This window comes from Taeniopygia guttata, chromosome 4 (assembly GCF_048771995.1).
Source record: "Taeniopygia guttata chromosome 4, bTaeGut7.mat, whole genome shotgun sequence".
Lineage (NCBI taxonomy): Eukaryota > Metazoa > Chordata > Aves > Passeriformes > Estrildidae > Taeniopygia > Taeniopygia guttata.
Genome location: NC_133028.1, coordinates 69334100 through 69356160, shown reverse-complemented (window position 1 = coordinate 69356160; position 22061 = coordinate 69334100). Strand labels below are relative to the sequence as shown.

Below are 22061 nucleotides of genomic sequence, written 5' to 3'. Positions count from 1 at the left end.
ACAGAGCAGTCAAGGAGAGGTTCAGGTCTTGGCAGATAACTCAGGGAAGGACAAACACTGAGCTAAAAAGGGAAGAAGCTGACAAGCGGGAGAAAAACGAAACGACTGAACAGGGCAGAGCAGGGAACCATCACCCCATGAGCATTTAACAGTTTTGTTAAGGGCAGAGGAGCCTTCAAAAGCTCATTTCTAGGAATATGTCACCAGCAGGAATCTGTGATTGCACAACAAAAAGCAGAGGGAACTCACAGTAACCAGGTGTGGGAGATGGCAGTTCAAGCCCAGGACTTACCTTTCTTTGGCTCCGGCTGTCCTCCTCCTGGCAGAGCTGGCAGATCTCGGCATGTCCAGGCCCCGACAGCTGCTCCTAAAGCCCAAGCCAAAGCCAAGACATTCTGCTTTACGTGGCTCCTGTGGCAGAGCTCAGCAGCAACACGGGGGAACTAAACATGGTTTTCACTAGGAACAAGCTGGCAGCAGCAGAAATTCCCAGTGCACAAGACAGCACAAGGCATCCCAGTAGCTCACTGGGGGTCTGGCTGTGCTTTGCCAGGAGCATGAAGGAGAAGGAGCAGATGATTTACAGGTCCAGTTGATTTACAGGCAAAGAGCAAAAAAGGAGAATCACCCACCTGCTCTTCCTGCATGCTGCTGGGGGACCTACAAGGGAACAACAGTGTCACTTCGAGCTGGCCTTTCCTCACCAGAGCCTTTAAATAAAACATCTGTGCGATCAGGGAATTCCCTCATCCCGTTTTTAAAACCCTCCCCAGATTTTTGAGTAGCACTCCTGGTTCAATGGGAAGACCAGAACTAAAAATTGCAAAATGCCCTCAGGAGAGCAGAAGAGAGGAAGCATGAATACAGAAAAGACTGTGCTAGAACAGAACAGCTTGGCTTTAAGCACAGGCCTTCAGGTTTAATCCCTACCCCTGCTGTGAAACACAGCAATAAAGCACCACAAGGCCTGTAAACCATCAACCTGACCCTCACTTGCTTAAACACTCCAGGTGAAACAGGGGTAAAAACCATCTCAGGCCTACAAGGTTTTCAGTATCTGACAAAGCAGATTTGAACAGCTTTATGCTATTTTAAGAGGATATTTTCCTGATTAACTCATTGATTAACTCACTGATTAACTCAGTGGGGAGTGCCTCGAGGGCACAGCAGAGCCCTGACAGTCAGAGCACTTCCAGTGGGGCTGTTCCATCCTCAACCAAAGCCTCAGCACTGAGCTGTGCCCAGGGGCTTTGAAAACACCTTTTAACTCCTAAAACTAGATACTCAAATCCTGCAGCAAGAATCCTCCTCTGATATAATTCAGCTTGGAAACAAGTGACCTGAACCACAATTTTACACATCTTCTTAAAATCACACTTGGAAATTCTCTTTCCCCAACACCTTCTCTTTAGGAGGCCCTAACATCCTCCTTTCCCTCACCAAAGATATTTTGGACATGAGTTCCAAAGGTCTTGCATTTGGCTTTCCATGGATTCTTGAGTCAGAAAAATTAGATAAGAGCAGATTTAGACAGAAAAAAATTTCAAAAATAAATAGGAGAGACACAAACAACAGAACCTCTTCCTTCCCTTTGAGAGCTATGGAAAAGCAGCATAGAACTCAAAGGGCATGAGGTTGGAAATCCTTCTTAGAAAGGGAAGTTGGACTAGTCCAAACTCCCTGTTGGTACAGAAACTGGAGAAGGGAAAGCAGGACTTGAGAAAGGAGAGGCAGAGATGAGATGTGTTTCCTTCCTTACCTGTGTGGCAGGACACTGTTCTCTCTCAGCGACTGCTTCAGTTGAGCATTTCCTTCCTGGACTTTGAGCTTCCCATCCTGCCAAAAAGAAACACTCACCCATCAGCTGCATTAGAGGAGAAGTCCAGTTTCACTCCTGCCACACTGCAAGGGGAGAACTGGCACTGCTAGTCTGGCATACTGCTCTGCCCCTCCTTGGCACCGAGGGTGATCTGGGTCCCAGTTTCCCCTGGGAGCAGCTCTCAGTGCTTTCTCTCTGCTGTGAGCAGAGGGGACTGTGCCTCTCAGAGGTGGGCAGGGGTCCCATGACCTCCTGCTACCAGAAACACCACAGCCACCAGTTCTTATTTGCACAGCAGAGGCTGAGAATGAAGATGGACTGAAGAGGTTTTGTAAAAGCTGACCAGAGACAAACTTTCCCATCCAGCAACAGAAAGAATCCTCTTCTCCTCAGCTGAGATGTGGTCACAGCTGAGCCACGAGGCTTAAAGCACTTGACTTGAAGTTGTGTAATACTGGTCAAAAAAGACAAAATGGTCTGCACCATTCAGGCAGACCAGAGAGAAACAAACAACTGCAGAAGCCATCTCTGTTACTGCACAGTTCTCATTGCAATTCAAACTGCCTGTTCAGAGTGTATAAAAATCTTTGCAAAGCTCCTCTGGTTATGGCACATGAACAACAACCATTTACTGCCTGAGAAAGCTCAGTAAAAGCAAACAAGCCAAGGGAAACTGAACCTCAAACCCGAGCCAAAACCCAAGTCACATTACCTGTCTGAGCCAATTCTTTGGGCCTTTTTTGCTTTCTTGGCTGCGCTGGTGACTGTGAGACCATCTGTCTCTTTCCCGCCTTAGCTCCAGTTCTAGGTGGCTCCTGGAATGCCAGGTGGAATTGTGAATAAAGGACGGTTTTGGGACACTTGGCATTGACAACTGATGAGCTGTTTGACCCTTTCTTCACACCCCTAAAACTGCCTCTTGGAACCCAAACTTGTCTCGCAGTGTGTTTAGCCATCATGTGTCAGGATGAAAAATCTGCAAGTCCTTCATCTAATTCTGGCACCACTTAGCATCCAACTGATGCAAAATCAGACCCATTTGCCCATGTCCTCCTAAGCTCACCCATGCACACCCAGGACCTCACACCAACTGCTGACCAAAGCCACTTTGTGCTTGTCAGAGCAGCTTTTTGAAAAAAGAAACAAAAAGCTGGGCCAGGAGGGGAAGAAGGGACAAAACCCTCCGTGCCTCCAGCAATGCTCCCACGGAGTTGATCCCAGTGACCCTGCACAAGCCACAGATGGCTCAAGGCTGCAGGAGACGCTCTTCTCTTTTAAGGAAAGAGATTTGTGTGTGTCCCTAACACTGCTGCAGTGATGAGGCTGCAGAGGAAGATGTGATGGCTTTTGACAAGGTCTCTGTTTGACTTCCAGCAAAACTGAGAGCAGTTTCAACAGGAAAAAATCCATGTCAAAGTACTGTGTGTTAGATAAGACAACCAAAATCAACCACTGCCCTTGCTCCACCACCTGCAGTGTTTGCTCCAGGCAGAGACTTGGCTGCTCAATCCCTGCCCAGGAGTAGCTGTTAATATTAGCTTTGGATTCCCAAGTATCACTGAATCACAGAAGGTTTGAATTGCCAAACACCTTACAGACTATCTTGTTCCATGCTGTGCCATGGGCAGGGACACCTTCCACTGGATCAGACTGCTCCACGCCCTGTCCAACCTGGCCTTGACCACTTCCAGGCACAGGGCATCTGCAACTACTCTGGGCAGCCTGTGCCAGTGTCCAAGTGATGTTACCAAGGATTTCCCTCCCTGGAGCTACACCTGGTGGCATCTAACACGACTCCCTTCTCCATCCCCTGTTTCCCTCTGCCACCTCCCCATCTGCTCTCCCCTGGACACAGCACCAACAGCCCAGAAAAGAGGTTGGAAAAGGGTCTGTTCACCGCTGCCTGGAGAGCTCTTCCACTTCCAGCTGGAGGCTGTTGATTTTGTCCCCAAACTCCTGCTTGAAGAGCCGGTTGTCCTGCAGGGCCAGCTGCCGGTCCTTCTCTGCCTGTCGCAATCTGGATTTGAGCCACATGAACTTGTGATAAAAAACAAAAGCCATGGTGGGGAGGAAGACTGAGTTTAACCAACAAATAAAAAACCCAGTGAAAAGGTAAAGCCAAAAAAAGAGAATGGTAAAAACAATGGAAAGGAAGAAAAAAAGTTCAAAGCAAAGCAAAATGTAGGTGAACCAGGCAGAAACTCTCTTTTTCAATGGTTTTTATTCTATCACTACAGTTTACAGCCATTAGATGAGAAACAGAAAACATCACTTTTATCCAGATTCGAAGCAAACCTCAAGTACACAGAATTTTAAGTCCAGTTGGAGTTTAATGTACGTTACATTTCAGCTTTGCACAGGCAACTGGAACTTGCAACATAGGTTGTAGCTACTCTATTGAGAATTAGTGCATGTTCCTGGTCTCTCCCATGGATGGACACTTGGGCTTAAGCCCCAGGCATCAGTACACTGCCACACTCCCAACTCGGGGCCTGACATCAGAAGCAGCCAGATCTTTAAATCTGACTTATTTCAGCAGAGACCTCAGCATCCATCCCCTGTTCCTAGAGCAGAACTGTGCCATGGGGCAGGGGGTTCCCACACCTGGATCAAAGCTTCCACCTTTCCCTTAGGATTACTTTTCCTCCAGGGAGTTAGGATGAGTTTCTAGTCGCAGGTTACTGAGGGGTGAGTTTATAGGTTCAAGCATGCGGTTCAGGCGTGGCAGGGAGGTTCCCAGCAGGGCTGTGCTGGAAGCCCCGGGAACAAGCCCCACAGTGGCCCACGCTCACATCCATGGGCACCAGGCTGAGCCCCGTGGATTTTTTAAAACACCGAGGTGCTCCCTTCCTGGCTTTGTCACATTTGTCACTCACCGCCCCAAGGAGCACCATCTCATAGGTCAAAGGAGAACTGGCACCAAAGAATTACTACAGGCATCTCACCAGAGCAAAAAGACCCATATTCAACACAGAGACTCCCCAAATCCAGCCTTACAAAAGAAAAAGATACCTCGAGGAGCACTTATAAACCTAAAGCCTGTGAGAGGCCAGCACAGGGATTTCATTGATCAGAGAATGTTAGTTTTTAATAGTTCAAGCTACAGTTACTTCAGATTTTGCACCAGGGTTTAAAACTGGCAATTATTTTTCCTATTAAGAGGCATTTCCAAGCTTTAGCTCTTGTTCCATTAGCAAATTCCATTTGTTTTGAGCACAGCAAACTCACAAGAAAATGCAAGAAGTGTAAAAGGCAACTCTTTCCAGCCACCAACTACTTGGACAAGTAAACGGCAAGGACCAAATTTCCATCTCCACTCCCCGCTGCTGCATACTGGGTTCCTTCTCCTTTTTTAATGTGTTTTTGCTTCCTTTAAACAAAGATCAGATTATTTTTATAGAACTGGTAACTTCCCTTTCTGGGAAGGGGAGAGACCTCCCAAAACACATCTCCTCCACTTCCTTGGGTCAGGAAGGACCACAGGGTGCGTCTGGAGGGATTCCTGGCAGAGGTAGAAGCACTGCAAAGAGGAGGTTTCCACTGAACTTACCACTCTATCGTGTTACTCTAAGACATCTATAGCTACTAATTCTGGACACATGAAGTTTAAAGGAATAAGGATAAATTCCCACCCTCCCCCCAAGTCCCTAAGGCAGAATCCAGGCAGGCTGGTTACGGGAGGGCCGGCGTTCCCGCAGCCGGGCCAGCATCATGCCCGCTGGGCTCGGACTCGGGGCTGAACCCACAGAACAGAAGAGAACGGGATACGGCTTGGGGCACGCACACAACTACTGTCAACAACTTCCAGGGATGCATTTCTCGTCTACTTCACAAAAGGGCAACACAGAGAAGGAGCTGACTGTCCCAAGCTGGCACGCGGCGACAGCGGCGGCTGGGCGCAGCCACCTCGGCCGCTCCTGACGCAGTCCCGGGGTGCTCGGTGGCCAGCTCGTTGGTACTGCAACAGGTTTAAATGGCAGGGCTGGGGATTGTTATACCAGACTAAATCTCGGCAGAAAAGCTCACTGATTTTAAAAACTCAGCAAATTCCAAATCAACTTTAGGTGACAATTAACATTTTAACAGTTGCTTTTAGCAATTCTCAAGTTCTCTCCTCATAAATAAGTTCTGATGTCAGAGCTGTGAGATGGCCAGACATAAAAATGTCTAATGATGCTTCTGGATCAGTTTGTTTGCTGCACTATTTAAGGTTTTTGCCTGTTTCACCAAATCCTTTTCACTGTATAAGTAAGTCAGAATGAGGATGATGAGAAAACAGAAAAAATAAGAACAGCAAGAGAAAAAGAACACATGAATTAGCAGAGTAGGTATCATTTGAAACGTTTTCAAACACAACCTTGCTCTAAAGAAAACCACCCTGCCTCCAGAAACCCTAAAATGAGAGCACCCAATGGAGTGCAATGCTCTCCTCATTAACCAAGTCCCAGAGGTGCTGCTCCCACTGCTCCCTTCAGGCAGCTCTGTCTAGCAGAGCACTGGGTCTCTCCCTGGCCCATTCTGGATCCACAGGACACTACACTAAAGGACACACCAGTGGATCATGGTTCAAGTTTCCTGTCTTACCTTTGTTCCAGCTGTTTGATGGTGGCAGCCATTTGATTTGTTTTTTCTTCCAAGCGGCTGTTTAATTCACTCTTCTGTTTCACTCCCATGTCTGAACTCTGGGAAAAAGCAGGGGTTTGTGTAAGGAGTAGTAAATCCCAGATAAAACCCCATAAATCATTTGGCACACTAAACAACAGGGCAAAAGGCAAAGAGGCAGGAAAAAGTGCTGGAAAAGCAAATGCCAGGTCAGTATTGCAAGGACAAATGTCTCGCCGTAGAGGTGGCAGAATAATGCCACCATCCACAAAGCTTCCTGGATATGGAAAATGCATGATGCAGCACCTGCTAATACTCAGTATCTTAATATGATTCAGCTGCTTTGAACAAAGGCATTGGCTCATGGAGAGCAAAAGCAACTCTTTACTGCTGTCAAGTTGATTTTGGGATCTATTCTGAGCACTGTGTTGCTGTTTGGAGTCTACTTGTGTCACCACACAGGAGTTACACCCGGGGCCCTCCACACCAGACTGTGCTGGAACATAAGCTCCCACAGCTCTTTTCGTACCACAAAACCACCCAAGATGCTTTCCCCACCTCTCACAAATTTCTGGACCATGATGGATTTTTGTTCAGAAGAAACTGCATTTGTCTTTACCCTCCACCACGTTCCAGTGTTCTCACAGCAGGACAGGAGTGCGCTGCACAGCCTGTGACCCTTCCACACCCAACACCTTTCCAACAGGCAGGAGGAATAAATGCACAGCAGCTCTCACTTTCGTCTGGAATTTGCTACATATCCTTAGCTCCCTACCTGCAACTTGAACGACAGTTCATGCTTTAGAGCCCTGAGATCGTCCAGCTGCTGCCTGAGTGCCACCAGTGCATCCTGCTTTTCACAGACATCCTTCTCCAGCATCTTCATGGCCAGCTCCATCTCCTGCCGCATCCCGATCTGCGCCTCCAGCTCCTTCTCCACATCCTGGAACACAAGGAGCCCTCAGCATTTCCAGGAGGTGCCCTCATGACCCAGGGGTAACCACCCTTCCCTTCTGCCCACGCAGTCCCTACCCACGAGTGTGCTGCTGCCACAACTTCAGAGTCACACGTCTGACACATGCCTTAAGGAGAGTAACTCCCCAGTTTCAGTCCAGTATCACAGCCAGGTGTGCAGCATGGCTAGCAGAGAGTCAGGGAATTCTGCATGGGCCTGTCTTTGGGATGAAGGGGTCTAAGGAAAGATTTTATTTCCTAAAGCACATGTTATTTCCTTAATACCTTCAGGTCAGGCATTTTTCTCCCCACGCATGCATCGAACAAGAGCTCAGCACGGCCGTGACCCTCTGCAGCCCTGTGGGGTGACCCCCGAGCCCCCCCTGTCCTCACCAGGCGCAGCTGAGTCTCCTCCTTCAGCTGCTTCCGTGCCTCAGTCAGTGCCTGCCCGTCAGCACTTCTGTCCTTGGTGGCCTGAGGTAACAGACACAGTTCACTTGGTATTGAGTACTGCCAGCCCTCACTTGACCTCATTACTGGCTTTTCCCCAACACTTGGAATTCTGCAACAACTCAGGACAAACCCACACAACTCCTGCTTCCTGATTTGCCTGTCCCCCCCCAAGTAAGTCCCCCTCCCTCCTGTCCCCTGACACATTGCCCAGTGAGCTGTAAGCTGTGGGAGTGCCTGGCTCCGTGCAGGCTCCCTGCTCCATCCCTACGGCCAGGCAGGATTCCCTGTGGCAGGGCCCATCTGTTCCCTCTGCACAGGGCCCACCTGCCATTCCTCTAATCCCCTGTGGGGTTTGTGTGAGACACACAAGGAAATGAACTCTGCTCCAGACAAGGCATTCAGGCTAGGCCTGCCCCAGGGCTGGGCAATCATACACACACACACACACCAACCTTACGGCTGGACTCCAGGATGTAGGAGCTTTCCTCCTTGACCCGCTCCATCTCCTCCTGCAGTGTAATGATCCTGTTGTTGGCAACTGCAAGCTGGGAACAAAACAACAGTAAGGCACTAAAAACATGCTTCACTTGTTTTTTCCTCTCTTGACCCCAGCAGATGAGGAAGATTTGGCTGGAAATGGAGGATGAGCAGCTCACAGCACCCTTAGGGACAGGACACCTGGCCCAGAGGAATTCCCAGGGATGACAGCACTGCAGACCAACAGATTATTGTAAGTATATGGTCAAAGGCAAAAGGAACTTCAGAAACTCCTTCTGGCTTTGTAACTCACAACTCAGGTAAGGCTCATGCATGGGAGCAGGTCAGAGACATTCCAAGGGATCAGCCATGCTATCCTGTGACAAACCCAAACAGAACTCCCAGAGCTCAGACCCAACACGTGCGTGGCTGTGACGTGTGACATGGCTCATCACCTGCCCCCCGCCTGGCACAACGCCTGCGCTGTCACCACAGCCTCACTCTGCACTTGCTGCAGGCTTCCCTTGGCAACTTCACTGCCAAACCCCAAAAACACTGCAGTCACCACTGCAATTCACCTCCTGGTACCACACCACTGTGCAGGTAATACACCAAAAGCCACTCATTGCTTCAGGTAAGACCTCCTGCCACCCATCTGCCAGGGAACTGACCCCAAAATATTTTATGACACTTATGCTATCAGTAATGAGCAGCAGACCCATGTTAAAACACAGACTGCTGTTTCTCATGCTCAGGGTGGACATCTCACTTATAATGACTTTTTTTCCTTTACTTTTTGGAAATTTACATAAACATACAGCTGACTCTCCAGCTTGTGCTCAGTAGTGACAGCCAGTGAAATTCCTTGGCAGGTCAGCTATTTCAGTGCCATCATTTAACACCCCTCATTCTGTACATCTGAAAGGAACCCTCCCTCCCTGGTTAATCCCTAACTCCCAAAAGCCAAAGCATCTGGTGGTTTTCCATGACACTTACCTCCTCGGTCAGCTTGGTGTTGGATTTCTCCAAGGCATCCACCTTGGCCTGCAGGTTGTTTACTGTAGCACTGTTGAAGAGAAAAAACCCTAGAGTAATTCCTTCACTTTTTAAAATCCTGTTTTCTCTTTTGTTCTATATGATAATAAAGAGCCAAGAGAACATGTGTTACCTTAGATGTCTATTGAGTTCTTCTACATAGTTCTTCTGGTCCAAAATAGCAGTTATCTGACCATCTCTGGAAAAAAGAAACAGGACAGCCTGGAACACCTGAACACACATTCCCAAGAGGGGAGCAGCAAGACAACTGTGTGTGCACCTACCCTTCGCTGCCTTTTGTGCTGTTCCCATCTTTCAAATACATGGAGAAATCGATAACTCCAACCTGGAGAAGGAAAATTTGCATTTTGCATTAAACACTTGGTTTCTAAGGCCAAGCCACTGTTGCCAGGTGTGGAAGTTTCGAGTTAGGACATCAGCACCTGCAGCACTTCAGCAAGGGTTCACTACCTCAGTTAGCTATGCAAAATTAATGCATTTTTCCAGCTTAAATGAGCAGAACAAACCCATTAAGTGAACAACCAGTACCTGGGAATCCAGGTCCTCTCCCTTCATGCAGAAGTTGGCATCGATAACATTCAGACCTACGAGAAGGCCAGCAATGATGGCACCTTCCTCCTCCATCATCAGTGCATTGGGCTCGTAAAATTCACTGTGGGAAGAGATACAGAGCAGTGAGATGGGAAAGGTGATCAGGATCTTATGAGACAGCAGAAGTGAACCTAACTGAAAGAGTCCAGCACTCACCTGAGAAGATCCTTTCTGTTAATCAAGGCTTTCATGTACTCTGAAAGTTTCTTCTGCATCAGAGCCAGGCGAAGCCAAGCTCTTCCTCTGCCCACAGGCGTCCTACAAAGGCCAGAAACAAACATTTCCAGACACCCTGCAAGGCACAGTCACCAACAGCTCTAATAGTCCCACCCTACCTCAAGCTTCTGCACTTCTAAGACAGAGCTGGCACTGGTGCAGAGAAACACGAGGTATGTAAGCACAAATAGGTGCAGACTGATGAAACCAACACTGTTTGTCTCTAAACTCATGATGTTTGTGTTGCCATACTAAAAAGATATCCCTGGCTTTATCCCTGCTGGATGCTGCCACACAGCTCATCACCTTCTGAGTCACAACCAATTCTGCCTAAGCCACAGGAATATGCACAAACCAGCACAGCTGCCCGACAGCACTCCTTGGGGTGGGACAGGCTGGATGGGAATCTGGCCAGACACTCAGAAACACCTGGCCCAGAGTTCTGTTTTCCTCAGGTGCTTTGCTCCTGAACACCCTCACAGGATGTCACGGGCTCGAGTGCCAGTCCTTCCCCTCTAACACACTGACCTCACCTGGCATGAGCAGCAGCAGCCCAAGGAAGCCATGGCCAGGACTGCCCACTCCTGACTCACTAACAGGACCTGGCACTTCCAAAGGGTCACTCTGAACACAAGGTTTAGAAGCCCACCCTAAAACTGTTCTTTACTTCCATTCATTTCCTATTACAACGCTCTGCAACAGGAAGAGGTACCAGGAGCTCTGGTACAGCACTGGTCCTGTCAGCTGCTGCAGGAGTCCTGCACACACCTCCAGGAAAAGCACTTGTCTGTATGGACATGACTGAATACTAACCCAAAAGCAATTCATTGACTTTATCCACCTATCCTTTCAGCAAAGGTAACTCCATCCCTAGTCCTGATCCTCAGACAAAAAGCTTCCTTACCCATTTTTTTCTATTCCAAGCTAAAAGCTTCTTAGTTTCTCTTACCATTAAATAGGTTTCTCTTACCATTAAATGTGATGTCAAATTCCCACTAAACTTGTACAAGTAATATATGCTTCCTGTGGCGTTCTGCCTCCCTTCTTTAACTAAAACGACGATCTTGTCCAGCTTGGCGCCTAAGCTTTCCTCTCACAGACACTTTACCTGAAGTTATTTACAAGAAGAATTACCTACATCAGCCTCAAAACTACTTAAACTGTTATAACCTTCCTGTTCATTCCCTTCCTCTTGATTCTGACTCCAGAAATGCTCAATAAAGACTGTTCCCATGCCTGAGGCACAAGCAGTAAACACACTGCTGCCCATAAGCTGCCACACGCCTTACAGAGCAAGAACATATTCTCTGCTCTCCTGCTGCAGATCCTTGATGAAGAGTAAGAGAGCAACGATGCATTTTTACCTGCAGAAGGTGACAGATGTATTCCTAAAGGTTCATCCTTCCTTCTCTTCTTCAGGATCCCTCTCACAATAAAACCCGTATTATGTACTTGTGCAACACAGGAGCGTACTTACTTCAGCCCCGGGAGATCCTTAACACTTGCTGTAATCTCTGCAGCCTCAGGAACAAGTTTTTCTACTAATTCTAGAGGTCCCCAAAATGACTTATTTTGCCCAAGAAAAGTCTTTTTGGCTAAAAAACAAAAAGAAATAAAAATGAGCCCATTAGACCTGTGCTGATACAACACATTCTCAAACAAGTGAACAAATTAGCCAAATCCTGCCAGAATGGTTCCTCTGGGACTGCTGCTGGGCAGGCACTTGGTATCCTGGAATGTCAGGATGGTTTGGGTGGGAAGAGCCCCAAAGACCACCCTCCTCTGCTTCCCATCTCCAGCGACTACCACGCAAGGGCAGCACCTAAAGGCCAGTCTGTACTTGGCCATTTGAGCTGTGACTCAGGATTTCACAGTCAAGCACATGCTCTGCTTTAAAAGCAGCTTCAAGCCATGAGCTGCACACAGCCCAAACCATGTGTTTAGGCAGAGCTATTAAGAAAGGAGCTCCAGGGTTGCAGTTCCTCTTCCAGCAAAGGGATGCATTGCTAAAGCACAAGGAAGTGCAGAAAAAGGAGTCACGAGCTTGCCAAAAGCCAGCTGAATCCCTGTTCACTGAATTATACCCAAGACAACTGAACTGCACCTGCAATGCCTCAGCTTCCCCATCCAGCAGGTTTTGTGCCTTGCTTTGCCTGCCCAGGGCACTGCGGAGACAGCAGTGACCGTGCTCAGCCTCTCCTGGGTCCCATGCAGGCTGCAGAGATCTGTCAGTGCCCAGCCCGGGTTACCTTTGAGGCCGTGCTTGAGGCAGTGCTCCATCACCACGAAGAACTGCTGCAGGGGCGCGTAGTCCGAGTCCAGCGTGCGGCCCAGGTTCAGCGCCGACTCGATCAGCCCCTTGATGCTCAGCTTGGCCATGTTCATCAGGTTCATGCGCTCGTTAGCCATGAGGTAATTCGGGTCTGCAACAAAGGAGGGAAACTGCTGGTGAGCAACAAAAGCTGGGTTTACTACAGTAAACACCCCACCTTGCTCTTTTGTTTCCTCAGCTTTGAAGGCATTTTTGGGGCAGCGAGTTTCACAGGAGGTGCTCTGCAGGCCTTTCGTGGAGAAAAATCAGTGTCAACTAGCAGTTTAGGGCCAAAGCCACAGTGGCACAGGAATAGAAAACATATCATACTGAGGGTGCCTTAATACCTCAAATAACTAAAGGAGCTCCCTATTTTCAAGAAGGACATTTGGAGCCTGGTGTTCATCCTGTGCTTTGCACCTTGACAACGTGTCTCTGACCATCACTTGTCCCAGCTCACATTCCCAGCTACAAACTGGTAATAATCCTCCAGCTGTGGTTTGTTCTGGTTTCTTCTTCCATCTAAAGATCACCTTGGACCCCCTCACACTTAATCCAGCAATATGTGCCTCTATCCCAACTTGCATCTCTCTTCCTCAAGACTATTTTTTTAGGCTTAATGTAATATGGAGCCAACTCCCACTTCCCTCTCTTGATTTTAACACTGCCACTGGTTTTCACCAGTGAGGAGCTGATCTTCATGGCTCTTAACAGGTCATACTAAACCCCCAAACTCACAGATGTCCCAGGATTACATTCTTCCTCTTCCACATTATAAACATCCAGACCTTTAGGCCTGCTAGTCACACCCAAGTTTTGAGCTCCTGTTCTCGGGTGCCGGCAGTTTTGTTGCATTTTAGACTAATAAGAGTTTAGTAGAAGTAGTTTGGCTAAGGCTTAGAATTTCATAGTAGGCCATGGGCTGTGTGTTGTTAAGTAAAGGTAGTGTGGAATGCTGAGAAGGTAGAAACTTATCTCAGAATACATTCCAAGAACAGGCCGTGGTAGAACACGTCGCTATCTACAAGATGGATAGGTAGATCTTAGGGGAATACATTGTTCATACCTAACAGAGTGAAGAGAATTTATGACCATAAAGAATGTTCAATTTAAACAAGAATTAACTTGTAAATAAATGATTGTTAGGGTGTAACGTAGACAAATATGTGTTGAATCAAGCAACCGTTGATATAGACCCTATATAAACGCAAAGAGTGTCAGCTCTGGGGGCTCTGACTTTGGACATTAGTCCTCAGGCTCCCAGGGCCCTCAATAAAGCACCGCATAAAACGACTTCGGTTGTTTTGTGTCCTCTTCACGGGCAACAGTTTCATCCCAGTAAATCCCCCATTTATCCAGTGCTGCTGCCAACAGCTAGGGACCCTTGAACCAAGCTGCCACCTCCACGAGTTAATTAACTACTCCTGGCAGAGACCTGACCTGAGGGTATCTCAGAGGCACCTTGTCAGCACCCACCAGCCAGAAAGAGAGCCAAGAGCCCAGCTAATACACCCAGAGCCGAGTGCATGTCACTGTGGGCTGGGAAAACCCAGCACAGGGAGACAAAGAGCTGGGGCAGCACCAGCATCCAAACCTGACAGCACAGCTCATTTGTTCAGTCCCTCCAAAGCAGCTCAGGACAGCACTTCTCTAATTCCCCTTCTTCTTCAGAGTGAAGCACCAGCATAAGTGTCCTCCTCTAAATTTATTTACATAGTTTAGAGAACTTCCAAGTACTCATTTAGGAGTACAATGCTCAGAGCAGCACTGGACTGCAGAAAGACTAAACTTGGTGAGGTGTTTTTACTGCCTTTCAGGACTACTGCTGCCTGAGGGTGCTGGGTCTGTCTGCTTTGGAGGTACCCTGAGCACATGACCTGCTCTGGATTTCCAATCCCTTTGATGACCTACAGTGTAGCTAACAGTCACCATTACCAGGAATGGAGACTCAGAAAAAAATCAGGCACAGTACTGCCAACACAGAGCCCTCCTCCTCATCCTCTCTCACCACATTTCCTCACTGGCCAAGGCTGCTGATCTGATGAGTAGCAAGGCATCCACAGTGACTCTGCTTGGGTGGCAAACCCATCCCTAACACAGAATTAAAGGAACTGTACAAGAGAACACCAAAGAAAATGCTCATTTGGCCATGGTTATGGGCTAATTCCAATAGAAAAATATTTTCACCATATCACACTAATCCAAGGTTTCAACTTCCTTAGTCTGCTGTGAGCAACTGCGCTCTGCACGTGCAGTTTATCCAAGATTCTCACCTTGCAAACCAGTTAGCTTATATAGTGTGAAACTGGATAAAATCCAGAAGGTTTATTCCAAAAATTAAATGCTAACTAATTGGTACTCTTGCTCTACGACTGCACCACATACACCTTTAAAGAAGGCAGGGTAGGCAGGCAAGGCTGACTTTTACACAGCAAAACTGTCAGGCTGGCTTTAAGCTGGGACAAGTCTGATCCTGGCGTGCTCCATCTGAGCTGGTACCTTCTCCAACTTCCTTCTACCTCTAACTGCAAAACTTCTGCCTGGGCTTCCTACACAGCCCACGTCATAAACCTGAAAAAGTAAATTCCCAGCCCTTGAACTTTGCCTTTGCACAAGGTTTGGGTTTCAAATAAAGCAATGTCCTCTTAGGACATTTTGTTATTTAAATATTGCAGCTTCTACCGAACAGCCATCTTTTCTAACCAGCTGCTTCCATGAAGATGTTTTCAAAAGCATTTGAGAATCTTGTAATTTGTTAAAATGTTACAATCTGTACCCAGGAATCTCAAAGTCAAGGAAGAGTCAATGCAATACAGGATCTCAAAGCGTTAAGCTGTGACTGGGCTTGGTACTCATTTGGTGACAATAAATTTTATCACTCCTCACACTTACTCTAAAACAAGGAAGAAGCAACTAAAATGAAGCTAAAACCTGGATCAAAGGCAGGGAATGATGAGACACTGGAGAAGTGAACAGCCCCACTGGAAAGCAATGCCAATTCATTAGCATTGCATCACGGTTCTCCATCTTACATCAAGAACACCAACTTAAAGTAACCTGAAATTTAACACGGCTGCTTCCTTGTGGCAGAGAAACACCTCTCGCCTGACAAAATAAATGCAAAACAACTTGTACAGTATTTTATGAAAAAAAGAAGTCTCAAGCCCCTCTTTTTTCCTGAAAGCCTGCCTTGGAAAATGCCCTTCTCTGGGAAGCAGCACGGGCTGTTGTACCAGGAGAGAAGGACATTGCCTGTGGCTGAGGAGGTTGCGGGCAGCACCCGGGCACAGAACCAGCACAGCAGTTAAAGGCACCACAGTGGAAGATGAGCAGCAAGGACCATGCTCAGTGCATGAGAACATCAGCCTTTTGTGCTGCAAACACCTGAACCCCAAGCAGGAGCAGTTGTATTTCAACCAAGTACCAACCTGCTTGACTACTTGCTACATTGGGGATTCAACTATTTCACATCTCTGCACTTTCTTAAAAACCAAGAAAGAAGTGCTACAAATAAGTTTGTCGTTCAGTACTTCACAAGTTCTAAAAAAATTCACAATGCAAGTTTGAAAATAATTTTTGCCAAGCCTTGGCAAATGCTGCCAGAAAATCTGAAGAATCTAGACAGAAATACTGCAGAAAATCTAAAGCTTCAGAGTGATTTCTGAAATATTTTTTAAAATTCAGCTTCCATATGTTGCCACAACCTTTTAAGCTGTGCTTCTGCCTGACTCAGGAAACTGCTGCCTCTGAAAGCATTTAGGAGAAGGCTAATAGCCCTTGTTGATCTACTTCTTCTACCTCCACTTCAAGTCAAAATAGCAAAAAAGACCACAAACATTTATTTAAGCAACACCAAGAAAATGCAGGAAAGCCACGGCTACCGGCACTGGAAAGGGAAACTAACTGCATTTTGCACTCAGGCTCAAAATAATAGTGCAGAAGCCAACGATTAGCACAAACAAGAGCTGTGAGATGTGGGTGTGGAACGCACCTTCGGAATCATCGCGCAATTGCTCCACCACATCTGTCAAATCCTCCCAAGAGTCTTTGCAAACAGCAAAAGGAAAGGAAAAGAAAGAAAAACGTCATGCAAGGCGTGATCTAAAGGAAAGATTCAAAATCAAGGTGTAAGAAAAGCATAACTGAAAGGGAGATTTGCATCATACAAGACTTAATTCATAGTGGCAAGAGATCTGCAAGTCAAAAAGGTTCATTAGTCTGCACAAAGCAATAGAGCAAAGCATTTTTCTCCCAGAGTCAGACCAGGGCAGGCTTCAGAGAAGCTGCAGAAGTTTTGTTTCTGCATTAACACAAGCAACATTTTTGTAAAGCACATCCTAAAAAGAAAAGCAACAAAAGCATTACTTGATAAATAAACTCCTGATATTTATGCAATGTCAGCTTTTGCTTCAATTTCCTCACATCCAGCCCCAAAAAGAGCTGCTGGCAGGGACACAGCCACACGTGGGAAGCAAGCACGTTCAAGGAAAACACACACTGAGTGCATTTTAAAGGTTTGGCAGAGGTTAAACCCTGTCATGACCCTCACCCCAAATGACAGATCCCACAGAGGTGACCCAACTGAGCCCTATACGGGTGCCAGGCTGGTGATGATCCCCTAAGGACTCAGTCAGGGGAGCACCTCTCTCCTTGGCAGGGCCAGGGAGGTATCCTGGGAGGGGAGCAGGCAGGACAAGGAGAACTGGTTTCAGCACACCCACTAAACTGTTCCAAATACTAACACATTCCAAACCCAGCGAGCCTAGCCAGACAAACGCCCCGGACTCTGGGCATTTTTCACTCCCTACTTACGCACCGGTGCTCCCCAGCGCTAACCCGCCATCGGCAGAACCTCCAAAGCAGGGCAAAGGCTCGGTCCCCCTTCCCCAGCCAGCTGTGCCAACGATGTGAGCAAAGTCCAGAGCTGCGGGCCCTCCTCCCTCCCACTCCCCGCCCGCCTCCTGCCCCGGAGCCGAAATCCCTACCTGCACACACCACCACTGCAAGGTCTTTTACCTAATACTGACAGGTTGGATTTTTTTCTTAACCCAAAGCATAAATAGGGAAGTACAACCAAAACAAGATTTACCAGTACCTGGGTAACAGGGACAGAGACAACTGACAGGCTTCATTTCATCTTTCTCGTTTATTTTTAACCCTTAGCAAGTAGCTCACATAAAGCTCCCAGAGAAATATCCAGAGGAGTTAGAAATATTTTCTTCTCCTCTATCACTACAAGCCATAATCCCATCTTCCTACTAGCAGGAACTGCATGAATTTAAACTGATACTATGGCATTTGCATAGGTTTAGAGGCAAAAGCACACAATTAGCATTTTCTTACCTATTTTCATTCATTCTCCATGCATCCACATGCACTTTGCATAGAGTTAGTTTCTTCTTTTACCTTGTACATTTTCCCACTTGTCTGGAAATTCCACCAAGCAACAGTCTTCCCACAGGAGAATTACAAAGATCTGAAACTCTATAGTTTCCATGGTTCATACAGGGTGTGAAAAACTCAATACTTTTGATTATGATAGAAAGTATTTAACTCGCTATGTAGGAAGTTTAGAAAACAGGATGACCAAGGCTTTTAAGTCTCCATACCACAATTAACCCATTCCAACCAGATTCCCAGGAAGATTAGTATTATGGAACTGAATATCCCACTGGAATGAACACTCAAGCCAGTTCTTCAGGAAGGGACTGGAGAACTTGTCTCTAATATATTAATCATGAAAATCTCATCTGTTATTTGGACAACAGAGGGGTTTGCAGCCACTCTCTTGGCTGACACAGCAGCAGCATCTCACTGAAGGAGCGGGGATACCTTCCCAAGCCAAAGAAAGCTTCTACAAGTAAACCCTGGGAGAATGGAATAGCATGAAAATTATTTATTATTTCACACTGGTGTTCAACATTTACTTTGTTCTTAAAGGTTGAAGTTATTAAGCTAAAATAGCACTGGGAGTCTAACCCTTTCTGAACCAATGAACTTCATCTCACACACAGCATGTGGATAGGAAGTTCCTCCAAAGACAGATGAAATGCAATCACAGAATCACAGACTGCCTTGGGTTGGAAGAGATTTTGAAGTTCATCCCATTCAACCCCTGCTTCTGTCCCCTGCATGGGCAGGGACATCTTCCCCTATCCCAGGTTGCTTTAAGCCCCAACCTGGCCTTGGGACACTTCCTGGGATGGGGCAGTCACAGCTTCTCTGGGAAACCTGTGCCAGGGCCTCACCACCCTCACAGGGAACAGTTTGTTCCATCCTTTGTTCCAAAGGTCGTGTTTAAACAGGTCAGGACGTCTGAAATTATTTTTAAGTACAGAAATTTTAAACAAACTCTTAAGGAAAGGCTCAGCCATCAGTAAAATAACCTAAAAATCCCCAAGGCATAAGTTTTGGGAAATGAAAACTGAGCTTGATACAGAAAGTCCGAAGTGATGCTGCCAGGTCAGCCCTGCTGCTGGGAAAGGCTTGGCCCAAATCTGGACAAATATTCCTTTATTACAAAAAGGGAACCTCTGGTAGCATTACTACATTTAAACTGCATTCTGATATTCCTTACCTTAGAAATACATTTAATGGCAAATAAAGAGGCCAAGGAAAAAAATTAGCGAGATGCTGTTCATGTTATGGGAGGTACATAACTAAGGTTTGCCAACATGCTGGATCACTAACTGTTAACAAAGAAAAGGGATCAGCAAAGGCTTTCAGCACCATGTTCAAACACCCTGCAAGCCCAAAATCAGCGAAGCCACCAGGCAGTCTGCAGCCTGGAATGCCAGGAACCATCTACTCAGAACAAAAAGCCATTTACTTTAAACCCCACTGCATAAAAATTCCATCTCTAAATATATAAATAAACAGCGAGCCTTGCATACAGAAGAAAAGAGCAGTCAAAGATCTGTAACAAACCAGAAGGAAATGAAGCACAGACAACGTGGAAATTCCCAGCCCACTCTCCTTTACAGCTATGGGACAAATAAACAGCCAGAGTACATCACATGAAGTCACAGTTTAATCCCACCCTAAATCTTACTCCCATCTCCACATGATTACCAAATAATTACCCGATTTCTCTATGTTGCCACTGTGTGCAGCTATATGGAATGTTTCTGCACAACCAGCCTGTTTTCAGAGGGAACCACATGACTAACTGCTATGGGAAACTTCTCATCCTATTTCAATCCTTGACAGTTTACACCAAGAAACTAAAAACCCAAACCCTTGGGGTTTTTTCCCCATCTTTCACTTCCCAGTTCAGTTGACGCCCAGGTGGTTTCTCTGCAGCATTTGTGACTCGCCACCTCTGAGGGATATAAACCTGCCCCAAACTCCCCAGTTCTGACTTCATTTAGACTGACACAGCTTAAAAGAGCAAAGAAAACAACTCTTTAGAGTAAGTTCTGCATTGAAGTCTGGATTACATGACCTAACTGCTATTCCCTAGATTTATGACCACAAACACACTGTAATTCATTTAACTTGCATTTACTGACTTGCCATTTCTTCTATAAATCAGGTGTCCAGCTTCTTCAAATTTCTCATCTGTTTAGGGCTTTCTATCATCAGATGTGTTTTAAGTGTTTTTTTCCAAATACAGAGTCATCTCACACAGGTTTTTGTCCACACCTGAAAGGTACTTTTCATTCCGAGTACAATTCAGATTTGTTTTCTAATGGGAAAGGCCCAAAGCACTGAGAAATTCCACCTCAGCCACAACTCTACTGTTCCTATTTCACACTACTAGAGAAACCCTAAACCCAAGTTAATTGTTGCCAGTTTGCAAAACAAAAGCATAACCTTTAAGGGTAGCTGCTCCCCTAAATCATTTTGAGGTACAAAAAACCCACGTGGACAGAAAATGGAGAAAAAAGGTCAAACCTGACTGATGAGTCAATAATCAGTGCAACAGCTAAATGGCCAGGAGGTTTTAAGGAGAACATTTGCTTTTCCTGAAGAGCTCCACAACTCCTTGTCATGGCATTGTTCCTGATACAAGCACATGTCAGGAACTAAAACTTTTAAATTAGGTCAAAAAAGAAGAAAAAATCTGACCTTAGCTTCTGCCCTATAGAAAAGATAATTTCATTTTTCTGCATATTATAAATTCTAAATCAAATTGCAGCTCTTAATGCAAATAGAATAGGACTATTAAAGAGAGGAATACTGTAATTCTTGAAAGTTCTCTCAAGTGAGCACATGTATTCCTTCTGGACACTATTACAAGGTGATCCCATGAGGACAAAAATTTCCACAGCTCTATTGTGAAGCTCCACATGATTATTCAAGATAGAAATTTAACATCCAGTAAACAGCCTAAAAAAAGACTATTTTGTGTAACTCCTCTCCAAAGCTGAGAGCAGTGTTCAAAGCCATCCATACACACATTCCGTTCAACATTCAACAGAAATACAATCCAGGTGGTTTTTACCTCCATCCCTAAAGTTGCCTCCAAGACCGTCACACGCACTGCAAGCAAACAAGGTTAACCACCACCAAAGTAATTTTATTTTGAGAGGCCTGCAAAAGCTGGTCAGGTTCTGAGAGTCTTATTAGCATCACAGTCTGTTTAAAAAAAATTAGCTCTTTCCCTATTCCAAGCAGATTTACAGTAAGCAGCATAATCTGCTTACTTTCACATGCAGAGTTGCTTCAATCAACTGAAAAAGAATATTAATTGTTTTCATTGTTAAATGGAGTGGACATGCTACAGGTTAGATGGAATATACACATTTGCAAGCAACTCAGTACCTGCTGCTTGCTTTTAATTTGAAGAAAAGTTTTGCTTCTCTGTTCTCAAGCTCCAGCTCTGTGCAGGACTGGAATTGCTGTGACTGGCTCTGAAGGCAGGATGGCTGCTCAAGGGCTAGGGGCACAGCAGATCACAGGGTGAAGAGAGGTCAGGGACAAAACTCTCCAGAAGCAGCAAAAGCTGAGGGACAGCAAATGGAAGGCTTCAAATCTTAATCCAACAAGCTCCTGGATTTGGTATTTACTGCAGCATGTATTTTACATGTCTTGATTTCTAAGGAAAAAACTGTCCCCCTTTGTTATGCCTTTGGAAGAATTCTGCAGTTTTTCTTTTCCTTCTTCATAATTCCTACCTTTGCACATCAGTTTTTTTTATGGAGACACTGCAGGGACACGAGCCCACGCTCCTGTCCCCCTGACCTGTGCACACCCTGCAGACACAGCAAGTGCTGATGCAGTAGCACCAGACCCAACACCGGGATACAGCTGTGTCAGCTTTCCTATTGTCAATGCTTTTCCTGACCTTCTCTCTTCAAAACACAACTTGCATCCAAATACACCCCCCAAACAACCAACCAGCAACCTTAATTTACCTTAAATGCATAAAGATCTTCAGGAAGGTTGCTACAGTGCTGCTCTTTTGCATTTATTTTTGACATATGAATTAAATAATATGGTAAAGAAATGAGCAAATGCTGTTTTCTAACCCCCTTCTGGTATTCAAAGAGTGACTGTAAGTACACCTTGAAAAACACTGGAGGAAGATCAAGGAAGGTCTCTGTGTAACACACAAGAACATGGGAATTGGATGACAAC

At 46.1% G+C, this 22061-nt stretch overlaps 1 protein-coding gene across 10 annotated transcripts in view; it reads right to left on the bottom strand.

Annotated features, from left to right (window-relative positions):
- Positions 1-22061, bottom strand: part of RUFY3 (RUN and FYVE domain containing 3) — a 31098-nt gene that overhangs the window by 1827 nt on the left and 7210 nt on the right. For 3 of the 10 annotated variants that reach the window (XM_030272197.4, XM_030272191.4, XM_030272194.4), the window contains exons 2-17: positions 12418-12591; positions 11646-11763; positions 10109-10210; positions 9890-10013; positions 9625-9686; positions 9474-9539; positions 9302-9371; positions 8281-8373; positions 7769-7849; positions 7197-7364; positions 6404-6501; positions 3717-3836; positions 2532-2634; positions 1760-1836; positions 633-660; positions 293-367 (exon numbers count right to left, since the gene is read on the bottom strand). In XM_030272197.4, coding sequence (XP_030128057.1) covers positions 293-367; positions 633-660; positions 1760-1836; positions 2532-2634; positions 3717-3836; positions 6404-6501; positions 7197-7364; positions 7769-7849; positions 8281-8373; positions 9302-9371; positions 9474-9539; positions 9625-9686; positions 9890-10013; positions 10109-10210; positions 11646-11763; positions 12418-12591 — 1559 coding nt within the window. Of the gene's footprint in view, positions 1-292; positions 368-632; positions 661-1759; positions 1837-2531; positions 2635-3716; positions 3857-4021; positions 6060-6403; positions 6502-7196; positions 7365-7768; positions 7850-8280; positions 8374-9301; positions 9372-9473; positions 9540-9624; positions 9687-9889; positions 10014-10108; positions 10211-11645; positions 11764-12417; positions 12592-16470; positions 16525-17295; positions 17364-22061 lie in introns of those variants that run through there. The other 7 variants (XM_030272189.4, XM_030272192.4, XM_030272199.4 and 4 more) reach the window with 5 other exon arrangements.